General features: G+C 42.3%; 1 protein-coding gene across 2 annotated transcripts in view; it reads right to left on the bottom strand.

Moving 5' to 3' along the window:
- The window catches only part of LOC137200480 (formin-like), a 54,793-nt gene that overhangs the window by 26,747 nt on the left and 15,899 nt on the right, over positions 1-12,147 (bottom strand). For both annotated transcript variants that reach the window (XM_067615357.1, XM_067615355.1), the window contains 4 exons: positions 11,727-11,788; positions 9,242-9,942; positions 6,305-6,446; positions 1,470-1,557 (listed from right to left, as the gene is read on the bottom strand). In XM_067615357.1, coding sequence (XP_067471458.1) covers positions 1,470-1,557; positions 6,305-6,446; positions 9,242-9,942; positions 11,727-11,788 — 993 coding nt within the window. The remainder of the gene's footprint in view (positions 1-1,469; positions 1,558-6,304; positions 6,447-9,241; positions 9,943-11,726; positions 11,789-12,147) is intronic.

Below are 12,147 nucleotides of genomic sequence, written 5' to 3'. Positions count from 1 at the left end.
ATCTCTCCACACCGACAGATCAAAGCCTGCCTGCCAACCGCCTCACACCCTCTCCTTCCACTTTTCACTCATCGGCTTTGGTGTGGAAGGGCATGTGTGGCGTGTGAACGTGTGTGTGTGTGTGTGTGTGTGTGTGTGTGTGTTTGTGTGCGTGCGGTGAGGTGAGGTGGTGTGTGGGGGAGAGCCTCCCTTTGCCCTTGAACCATGGTGGCCCTTGAGGTCCCCCAGTCACTCCGGCGGGTGCAGTTGACCCCCTCTCTCTTAACCAGAGTGCTGCTTTCTCTACTCCCCTCCTTCCCTCTCTCTCTCTCTCCCTCCCTAGTAGCTCTAATTACATTACATGTCCCATGTCCTTTTAATTTGGCAACAAAGGGGAGGCAAGCAGGCGAGGCCAGGGACCAGAGCCCTTAGAAGTGCTTATTAAGGCGCTGTCCTTCATTGTCAGATTCAAATTGTCCATTTTACTTACACCTCCCATTAAGGCACAAGGAAGCAGGCTCACGCTGGGTGTGAGCAGGCCTTTTTTTTTTTTTTTTAACCAAACCATCTATACAAACTGACACTGGAGCAGAGAGGAAAGGTCTGAAAGGAAAGGAGAAAAAAATCTAAACAAAAAGGTACTGGTCTCATGTGCTGTTTCGCTTGTGTTTGAGGTGGTTTTATGTGGTAGCTCGGTGTCTGCTAACTGTGGAAGGTGGTTTTGTACATGCTTAGATCATTAGTGGGGTGTCAGTCCCATTAGGCTTGTGGAAACCGTCACTGGCTACAATAAACAGATCTGCTGGCCGCATGCTCAGACTAGCAGGCGGCAGGCACTCTCCGCTACAGTCCCAGGACAGGACCAATTCCTGGCCCATCTATGCTGTCCCCAACACACATATTATGTGTTTACACACATATACAACCACTTACAAACACACACTCACAAACACACACACACACAATCACACACACACACACACACACACGCCTGCATATTCCACAGAGCAACCAAGCATGCAATCAATCCATGCAGTTCTTCAAATGAAAGAGATGGCAATTTGATTTTAACCAGTGCAGGAGGATTTTCAAGCAGCCTGACAGAAAACCGAAAGGCTGCTTTCATCCCAGTTTTGCGATCTCACATTCTGACAAATCGAGCCATTTGCTTTCCCCACTGCGGTAACTGGAAAAATCATCCACATTCCACTTGAAACAGAAATTAATCAAAAAAGTGTCTCTAGTTACAAATTAGTAGCTGTCAAAGGTAGGAAATTATTATTCTGCACTGCTGGGCTCGTTATCTCATCTCTAAAAATAACTCCATCTGCATTTTATCACGAGTTATCCTCAGTTTAATGGTAAATTAAGTTTATAACTGCGGAATTGAAATAAGAGCTCCTTCCTCGAAAGAGATGAAAATGATATCATGCTCCCCACAAGCTTCTAGACATGTTGAACATATTCTGATATCAGAAAATATTTCTCACCTTGCTGAATATCTTTCATTTCCAGGTGCAGGCTGGATATGAGGATGCCAACGGCTTGTGAACGCTTCCCGTCCAGCAGCTTGATTATCTGGAAAAACAGAAAGCGAATGAATTGATATTGTTAAGCTTCAAGAGTATCAGTAGGATTCAGTGTAAAACCCACAATATGCACATCAGTTAATAAGGCTTAACCTGAATAATTACCATATAATTTTATGCTCACTTTTCTTTAGATTGACAGGATAGTGACTCATTATTCAGAAGGCAACAACATAAGTTACCTGCATTGACACCATGTGGTGTGATGCTGGTTTCAAATGCTTCATATACTATCTGGAGCTTGACTCCAAATTACATTATCTTCAATCTATTATTCAACCAGTGACATAAAACAAATTGAAGAACAGATGGTGAATAAAAAGTTCATTTCTGTGATAAGCGGTTGGGTAAAAATCATTTAGTCACTTCCCCGGCTGCGGAGGCAGATGATAGATGATGAGTGAGACACAGCGCCTGAAGCCCTGATTAGTCTAAGTCAGTGGTTCTCAAAGTGGGGTCTGGGGACCCCCAGGGGTCCTTGAGGGGATTCCAGGGGGTCCCCAGCAAAAAGGGGAATACTTTATTTTCATTATAATTCCATTAGTAACACAATGAATGAATGTATGACTATTTTGGTCATGGATTTCATACGCTTTCTGTAATAAAACATCTAAATACAAAATTCTTATCAGATGGGGGACAAAATCTTATCACATGGGGGTCCATGGTCTAATTTGTGTCAGTTTAGGGGTCCTTGACGTAAAAAAGTTTCAGAACCACTGGTCTAAGTAGCTTGCGAATCATCTGGATTGACCCAAACATGCAGACTAATCAACACATGTTGTCATAACACATCATCGTGACGCAAACGAATGGGAAATTTGGAGCGTGCACACAAATAGCCGAGACACACTTTGTCAAGTTACATCCACGAGGGAGCAGAGTTAAACAGAAAAGCACCTCCTCCAGTTTGCCGAAGAACATGTGTGAGATATAATCAAAAAATATCAAGTCGCAGTGAAAGTACAAAGGCAAAAGTGGCACCATAAAAGGACAGTCTAGAAGAGCAAGGCAAAGAGAAGCAGGACTTTTATAACAAACTATAAATTCACAGGATTTTTATTTGTGCCTACACATGGTCACAATTACTTATGACTGAATTAGCCATAAAGCCAGAGAAAGTTTTGGCAAGGTAAAGCCCTGCTCTAAAAGTTAATGTGTCAGGCTTCTTCATTAGGTATTATGGCGTTGTCGGCTACTGGGCTGTCCAGTGGGAGCTGGAGAGCAGAAGCCTTAGAAGTGGGTATTGCATTACAGGGCGTTAGTGGGTGCCATGCTGCTTCCAGCTCTATTACCTGGATCACTGGGGATCTCCCACTCTGGGGACTTGAGATGGCTGAGTACCAGGCTTTCCCAACACCTCTAATTAACCACTTTGGACGGGCCACACTAAAAGCAGCCCAGGAACCCTTCTCGCTCACTGTGGCTGCAGAACTTGCCAATTAGCCTAAACAGTTAACTTAATGAGAAAAGACAACTGATGCTGGATGCTTGGTTTCAGACACGCAAACAGCTTGGGTAAAGCGGAGGGAGCCGTGCGATGCTGATGCTGAGACAGGTAGACATCAACAGCTAGCTGCTCCCTCCTGTGGACAAAAAGAGAAGTGTTTATCTTAAAGAAAGCACTCTTGAGGCTTTCTGCTAACTGCTGTGGACACTTAAATAACACAGAAAGGTCAAAGAAAAGAGGAGAAGTGGAGAGAAAATGCAAGCGAGCTAAGAAAATAAATAAAATGATGGAAGGAGACACTGGGAGTGTCTGTGGTTTGAGTTGAAGCAGGTGGCTGATGTTAGGCGCGGTGGGTAGGGTGAAGCAGGTCCAGAGCAGAGCGGATAGTTTACACAGCCACGGCTGAACAGCCAGCCTGCTCTGCGGTGACTGTCTGTCTGACTATCTGTCTGGAATCACCCAGGCAGATGTTACAATAACAACCGGATCAAGACTTCCCATCAATAACCACCTACAGTACACTCAACAAACCCCGTCTCACCCAGTGGTGTTAATCTTACACCCACTCTCCTACGTCATAGCCAGGGTTTCAAAAATATGTTTTTAATAAACGTACTATGATTGCTCATAAGTCATTCCCATAAACCGGTTAAAGTCATTGTTTGTTTAAGGAGATCCGCTATGTATAAACTTGATACAGGTTTGATTTATATGGGTAGAGAAAATTGCCGTTTTGTGTTTACTGGTGTGCATATTTGCACACATACAAACTCAAGAGCCCGTTTAGCTCAATTGATTTCTTCATCTCCATCCATTTCTCCTTCCCTCCCTCATTCCTCAATCAAGAATGCACCGACATGCCCATCCTCTGCTCCCCCCCACCCCTATAGGTGCCCTGTCTTCATTGCCTCTTCCAGCCAGTGGGAGTGAAGCCACATGCCTGCAATTATACCCCCGGTCCAGTCCGGTCCGGTCTCCTCTGCTTTGATATGCTAATCAGCAGAGAGAGAAGGGCTCCAGAGTAAACAAGAGCTTTGATTTTTTTCTGTGGCACACATGATAAAGATTAACTCACTCATGTAGGCATCGCCTAGATCCCCCAAGTTTAAACTTTTGGCGTGTGGAGTTGTTGGAAAACGGGGAAGTGGCTCATATGCATAATGTACACACACATTCCATTCCCTCCCACTCATCTCCTCTCGCTGCACAGAGCCCCCGGGGGCTGTGGTGTTAGCATGATCTGGCAACACTTTCTGAGCAAGTGCATAATGACTCGTGAGGATGTGCTGTCATCACACAAAGGAAAATACACACGTTGGGGCATATACAAACACAAACAGATACAAACAAACAGACACGAACCGGGTAAATGAAACACACTTTTCCCCCTCACACAGATTCACTGGCAACGTTACATGCCAATGTGCAGACACTGACAGAGACAGGTCGTCTGCATTAAGTGTTGACTGGTATTGGTAGTCACGTAGAGAGACAGAGACCACTGTCTGGTCTGATTCTGCAGAGTGATGTTGAGGCCCTCAACCTCTGGCCTGGGCCCAAATTCATCAAACTTCTGAGAAGTACATCACTTTTAAGAGCCAAATTAGCAGTAAAACAGTTCTTTGCTTTCAATGAAGAATAACCATGTAAAAACATCAGTCTCTTAAATTTAAGGTTTTTTCCAAGTAAAACAAGAATGTATGACACTGTAAATAGCTTTTGTTCTGAAGTTTGCAAATTGGAGTAACAGTGAAGGTTTTTACTTTTACTCCAAAATTTAAACTCTTCCTGGTGGCTGACTGGCTCTTGTGCCTACACATCCTCCCCATTTTCACCATCCACTTTGTCCTTATTCACTTTCTCCCCCATTCAGTGCACTTCTATGCACCATTCTTCCTCAAATCAGTAGCTGTAGTAGTTTTCAACCCCACTTTCTCTTTCTCTTCTTTCTATGTGTCCTCCCCTCCTTCTGCGCCTTCCTTTCTTTCCCACCCGTTAACCAGCTGAACTTCTTGGAAGCCATCATCAGCCAGTGATTCAGATGATTTCTCTCTCAAATGATTTCTCGCTTTTTAACTCCGAGTATAAACTTTCGGGGATAAAATATGATTAAGTAAACAAGTTTCTTCTATTTTGACGACCTTTCCAGTGAGTTGGCCTTCGAAGCGGGTCTGAAAACAACCATGCTTTCACGTATTCACTTTCCCTTTTTATTGTAGAGTCAGACTATGAATGCTCTAGCTGGCTCTAAACACAAACCTTTATATTAAATATAAGACTGCTATATATTCACAGTGCTGGGGACAAAATGCCTAAATATGGATATAAACTCCAGCCAGTGTGCGGTATCTAAACTAAAGACCATGCAGGTCTTTTCTCCTTAAATAAAAAAGCCCAAATGCTACGTTCAAAAGAAAGTTTTTTTGATTGATATGAATGTGTTTCAACAGTGTTTCCATTAGCGGGGTCAAACCTCTTCCAGGCTGATGTAAGCCCAGGCAGGAGACAGTTGGCAGGATTTGTGTCTGGATGTGGCTGTCTGAGTTGGATCAAATGTTGGACAGTTTAGAGTGACCAGACGGAATGGTGAATGAGAAGGATGGAGATCGAGGACAGAAGAACACACACACACACATACACACTGTGGCCCTCTGGAGTTGAGTGGAGCCTTGACAAATTGATCAGTATAAGGGATGTGTATGGATTTAGAGGGGACAGTCTGGGGCAATGGCCGATTTTTAACCGCTTGGACGCCACAGCGAGGACCATGAGGCAGCCAGAATGCTGACACGGCGCTGGCTGCGGCAGAGGTGCAGAGCTGCAGCATTTGACATGACATTAACAAGTGTGTCTTTGGTGGGTAGGGGAATGCTAGATCAATCTCCCCACAAAGCACATCTTCGCTGATTTTTCTTGTTTCGTCTTGAGTATAAATGTGCACAGATGGAAAAAACAACAATCCTGATCCCCGTACCTACATTAAAATCCTGCACAGTGAGAAAAAAAAGGGAGTAAACTCATAAACTGATAGCCTGTGTTGGCCCGATGCATTATCTGGCAACTGCAGGCAACAGTCTGGAGGAGGACCTGATGAGAGTCACAATCCATTCTTCCTGGTTCACTTTTTGTTTGTTCGTTCTTAGATTTACGATGGAACATGACAGAAGACAAAAAGCCTATTTTAAACAAAGCTAGATAAGAAAGCACACTAGTCAGGCCCTCAGGTGGCTGTAGTCAGAGACAAAGGTATGCCAGAAAAAATGCACAATGGGGGGAGTAAGTATACCTTCTTAGTTTTGGCTTTCTTCTCATAGGTGTCTGACAGGGGCTTCTTCTTCGGCTGCAGCGTGGCCTTGGAAAAAAGATCTTCGAATTCCTTGGTGTTGACAATGTCTGGTTCCTTCAGAGAACCCCACAGTGTGCTGTTGCTGGGAAAACAAGTGAAGATTTTAGTCTTTAGTCAATTTATTTTTTTAAAAATATTTCAACCTAAATCTGCTGAAGATTTGATTTACAGTCACTCATCGAGCTGACTTCTAGAACAGGACAGAAACATCTAGGTTACTCTCCGAAAGCTAAACAAATTGTGTGTTCTATTTGTGGAAGCTTATTTGGTGTTTAATCAACCTGCCAACAGTTTTTTTTTTCCATTTTCCATTTCACTGTCTGACACATACTTGGCAATAATAGCCCTTAAACCAGATCTGTAATTTAAAAAGCACTGTTTGTGAGATAGGTGATGAAAATAAAACAAGTTAAAGACAAACTTGCTTCTATAATTAAAGATCATTTCCAGCAAATGAAGTAGAAAACAGGAGGCAATGTTTTGTTTCAGAAGTTGCTGAGTAACATGGCAAAAACAAACAAGAAATAGAGGTGTCCTAAGTCATGAGGATGTTCAGGAGTGAAGCACTCTGCTGTTACCAACACATCCACTTTTGTGTCCATTAAAACTCAACACGTGTCTCTGCTTTCCCTCCCCAGACTCTGTTAATCAAACAACATACACACTAAATGGCTTATGAACAAATAAACTTATTCAGGGAAAGATTTTGTAATGATGACATCTCTAATGCGCTGCACATGCTTAATTATTGGTGTCGCCCTTTCTTATCATCTTTTCCACACATCATAGTTGTTCTAGCAGGTCATAGCTTATATGACATGACATGGCAGCTCATCTCATGAGAGGGGCAGGTCTCATGAGTCCCAAGTCAAAACCCATTTATAATGAGAAAGACAACCTGGACGCAACATACTAACATAAGCCCTGGCAGGCTTATCATGGCTCAAATACCAGAACAATCAACTGCATTGCCAGTGACTCAATTAGAGTCAAGTAAGTCCAATTGTTTCTTCATGCAGTTGGCTTCCTCTTGCAGTGGTGAGAGTATTTATCTGGGGCAGCCAAGAGGTTTTTTTTTCTGTTGAGGACATAATGATACTGTCCCAAAATCCTCCTTTGATTTTACACTCCCTTCTGAGAGTCTGAGGAAAATAAGTCCAGTGAACAGTGTCTGACTCTGAACCCAACAGTGCAGGAAATTAGCTTGGAAAAGAAAATCACATCCAAACCCCAAAAACTATTTCCATGCAATACAACTTTCTAATTGACTGGATTATGACTATAATTGAATTTGAATACCCCTCAAAGTTCCCTTTTCTTATTGCAGCCTCCCAAGAAAGTCTGTCCTGCATGCAGCCAACTGTACTTTGTGTTTCGGCTTACATTTAGACACCTGGCAACATTTCAAACTTTGCACTGTTCCCCCTCACACCATTAACAGAGATCACACAACTGATCCAGTTATACTGTAGTTAAACATCTGACCCATTTAATGCCCCTTAACTTGCCCCTTTACAGTTAGATTTATAGCTGACATGAAACTGCTGTAGTGTAGTCAGTCAGTCCTCCAGCGTTGGCCAGGACCAGAGAGAGTGCGAACCACAACTCAGCTTCCCCCACTAATCCAGCCATGGAAATACAAGGCCATAAACCTGGAAGCCTGGCACTCGGAGGTAACAACCACAGCCACAGTAAATGGGCTGGATAATCCACTTACAATTACATCTTATCTCAGTAGGGTTCTTGGACGAGGGAATGGTGGTGCAGCAAACACACAGTATCTCTGATATCTCCCTGGATAGGAGTGTTCAGTGCTTAAGAACTGTAGGGCCCTATTAAACCAGGGTCAATGAAGCTTAGAGGTTCATTAGGCCTGGGATAACAGAGGTTTCACTCTTGCAACTTTGAATATTGGATATCCCCATTCAGAGCTTGGGGCTTTCTAAACCCCACTTCGATGGGATTCTGTAGTAATCCCCCAAAACAACAGGTTTAGAACATCAAGATGAGACCAAAAGCTTTAAATATCAGACAGTCTTATCAACTATAAACAAGTCAAATGATATGAGCATTGATTCAGATGTTATTCCAGTGCTTACTGTAATGATATTGTGAACTAAGGTTATACTTGTCCTGGCTTTCTTTATCTTTGGGTTTGAATTGGTTCAGGGTAAAAAAAAATGCAATTATGTTGTGTAAGTAAGTGTAACCTGAAATTTTTATGGGCTAATAGTGATTTTGTACAGCATAATCACGGCTATTCTAGCTAATTCTAGTTTTGTACAACAACTTCTGCCGTATTTCTGTAGTTTTGGCCCTCATTAATACTGGTTGTAACACTGTACTCACCAAAGTAATTTCTGAGATCTGGGAACACTTCATTGCTGTGCTACACTGAATTCTGATGGGTCAAGAAACACGAGTGGTCAGATGATAAGACACATTGTAAACGAGTCAATCGTTACACCAGATTATCTATACCACTTATTATGGAAGTAGTAATGAAAGTGAGCTCCCCTGGAATACTGACAATAATCCTTCACTGTAAAAGAGAACATGTGTGGTTAAAGTTGTATCATGTATATAACAGACAGTCTGGGTAATAATTTAATGTTGGTCTTTAATTTCTCTTCCCAATAAATGTGGCTTATGTGGGGATTTGTTAAAACCTGTCTGATCATCTGAATGCTTATGTTTCTTGCCCAGTTGGACTTCTTAGCAATGTTACCGCATTCCCAGATCCCAGAATTCTCTTCAATTAACTTGGTGACAACATTATTATTATTAACAATGGTAATGATGGCCCACGCTACAAAAATAAGGCTGTAAATTGTAGTCAGAGCAATGTGAGTATATTTTAAGCAATGTTACACCTACTTATTGTCCTGTATCTGTATCCTGGTCCAGTACAGAGGCTTCATGGGATGGGCTGGCTCAATGACAGACTTCCGTGGAGCCTTTTCCACCTTCTGACCAAAACCGAATCCTTTCATGGAAGGAGGAGGTGGGGGGCCACAGCCTGGAGGAGGGGGGGGAGGAGGTGGACCAACTCCAGGTAGGCCAGGAGGGGGAGGGGGAGGTGGTGGGGGTGGCATGCCACCTCCAGGGAGTGGAGGTGGTGGAGGGGGCGGTGGCGGTGCTCCCATGATACCTGGCAGAGGGGGAGGAGGAGGGGGTGGTGGTGGTGGTCCTGAGAGGCCTGGTGGGGGAGGTGGAGGAGGTGGTGGGGGTGGTCCGGGAGTCCCTGGGGCTGTTTCAGCTTTAACCCCCAGATTTAGTCCGATAGAGTCAAAGTTAAGTTTTTTCGGGATGGTCTGGGTGGGGCTTTGAGCTAGCCCACTGCCGTCACCCTCAGGGCTCTTGATGAAGGTTTCCCTGTCGGTCTGGATACCCACAGTGCGCCACGTCTTGGGTGTCGGGTTGTCTGCAGTGGATACAGCAACATTGCGGACCTCACCTCGCTCCTGACTTGTATTGTATGCCTTGTCTCTCTGCATCTTGGCAACGACTCCCTCCAGGTGTGATATTGAGACAGCATGCTCACCTCGAAGCTGGAAGATCTGGAGCTCAAAATCTGACTACAAGGGGCAAGAGCAGAATGCCAAAAATAAAACAAATCCAGAATATCAGAAATGTCTGTCATTTCACTTCATGTAATAAAATCCTCTTAGATGATTGACTTTTCCTCAAATTAACTTGGATCCAGGTTTAAATCATTCTTCCATGGGGCCTTCATGAATATGATTCTTTGTTGAAAATTTACAACCGTCTTAATTTTTTTCAGCTTTATTTTTATCCTCACTCCCATCAAATTCTTCCCCAAACTGAGCCTAATAGATGACTCGCACAGTGAAAATCTGGTAACTCCAGTTTTCATTTGACATTTCAAACAATGAAAAACAATCCAACCAAAGCAAAGTATTGATTTGAGAAAGAAAGGAAATTGTTTTGCAATGAATCTTACACATGTGCCTTATTAACTTATGTCCGTTTAGAAATAGAATTAGGCACGTTCCCACCCTTTCTTGTGGGCTGACTGCGGTACATGTTTCTCAGTGTCAGCATTAGTCCCTTAAAAGGTCGACGTCAAATTAAACGCTTTAAACAGACAGACTTAGAAAACCAATTCTGAGGTCAGATTTTTCAAGGAAATGGTCCATAAAGCAATTTATCAGTGGTACAAATGATGTAACATGGCCAGAACTATGTGCGTTTAGTCTTCCAAAGTAAGTTTGACTCTTGATTAAGCTGGCAGATGAATAACACCTGTGAGACACTGTTCCAAACCTCTGCTTTTGATGAATGAAACACTGATACCTTTAGCTTGGATTTGGAGTGAGTCATCATATTGGAAATTAAAAAGATGTCCATCATAGCACTGTGTGTGTGTGTGTGTGTGTGTGTGTGTGTGTGTGTGTGTGTGTGTGTGTGTGTATGTGGCAGTGACTTAACATTTGGAAGTCATGTTATTATACATAATGCATGAAATTCTGGATGGTTGAAAGAACTTTTAAATGTTTCCAATTGACACAGTGCAGTCGTAACACGTTATGTAAGATTTTGCCCCAGTTTTGATATTCACTTTCGGTATAAAAGTGCGAGATTGTATTAAGACTCATATATCACAACATTACACCATTATACAAATAGTTTGTTCACTCAAAAGTTTTTATTTTTAATAGTTTACTACATGTTCACATTTTGGTCTAATGTGATTATTTTCATCTAAGAATATTTTGTGTCATTCTGTACCTCATCTGGTGAGCTTCTAACCAAATTACATACACAGTATCTCTCTTCATCAAGACACACCACAACTACATTTGACAGTTTGATTTACTGTAAGTTGTTTCATTTCATACCATTCTATACTATTTCTCTTGGTATAAAATGCACAAATATTGAAGCAAAATTAACATTTAACTTTAAAAACTAACGGCTGACAGGTTGACTACGTATATACTAAGTGCCCGACTTCAAAACCTGTGACACCTGAAAATTTCTAGTGTTATGAGTAAATGCTGTGCTGGAGCATTTCATGCTTACTTAGTGCCATCTTGTGGTCAGGACAGACAACTGCTATAACAAGAGTAGAGGAGCCAAAAGGACCTCAGAAATGTAACTGAATTTGCCATGTGTCACACACACGAATTATTGTCGCAAATGAGCTGCTTCCTTTCGCACATCTGATATTTTAATATCTTTCTATTTAATATTGTACACCAGAGCATATTTACATTTCCGCTTTCTTTAACTACAGTAGTCTGCCCTCACAGATGCCTGGAGTAATTTTCTCTGGTGAATAATATTTTTTCAGTCAGTGTTGTTGTAACATGTCTACTAAATTCATTTGGTAACTTACATGCATCCTCTCCAATTCTTCCTTGCACTCTCTCTTCAGCTGCAAGAGGGCAGCCTGGTGCTCTGAAAGTAAGCAGAACAAGAACACTTGTACTGTACGTCAACACAATCTCATTCTGCTGGGAGTTTTCACAGCTCTTTGTTGGCGTTATTTTCATTTATAGATTGAGAGAAAGGGCCTATTGGGTTAAAACTATGTTTTCTTTGCTTTATTTGCATTTTAAATTACTATCAAGCTGATCTGCAAGACAAGACCAATCCCAACAAGATGTACTGCTGTCCTTAGTGGTAAAATTCTACAGAAGGGTGAGTCAATTTCTGTATGAAGAGCCATATTTACAACTTAACCAACCAGTTTTAAATTATACAGCTGGCAGAGGTGAAAGCTGAAACAAAACATTTTGTCAGGTCAAAACTCGTAA

This window comes from Thunnus thynnus, chromosome 16, assembly GCF_963924715.1.
Source record: "Thunnus thynnus chromosome 16, fThuThy2.1, whole genome shotgun sequence".
Lineage (NCBI taxonomy): Eukaryota > Metazoa > Chordata > Actinopteri > Scombriformes > Scombridae > Thunnus > Thunnus thynnus.
Note: the sequence above shows the minus strand (reverse complement) of the source record. Positions and strands in the feature narration are given on the sequence as shown.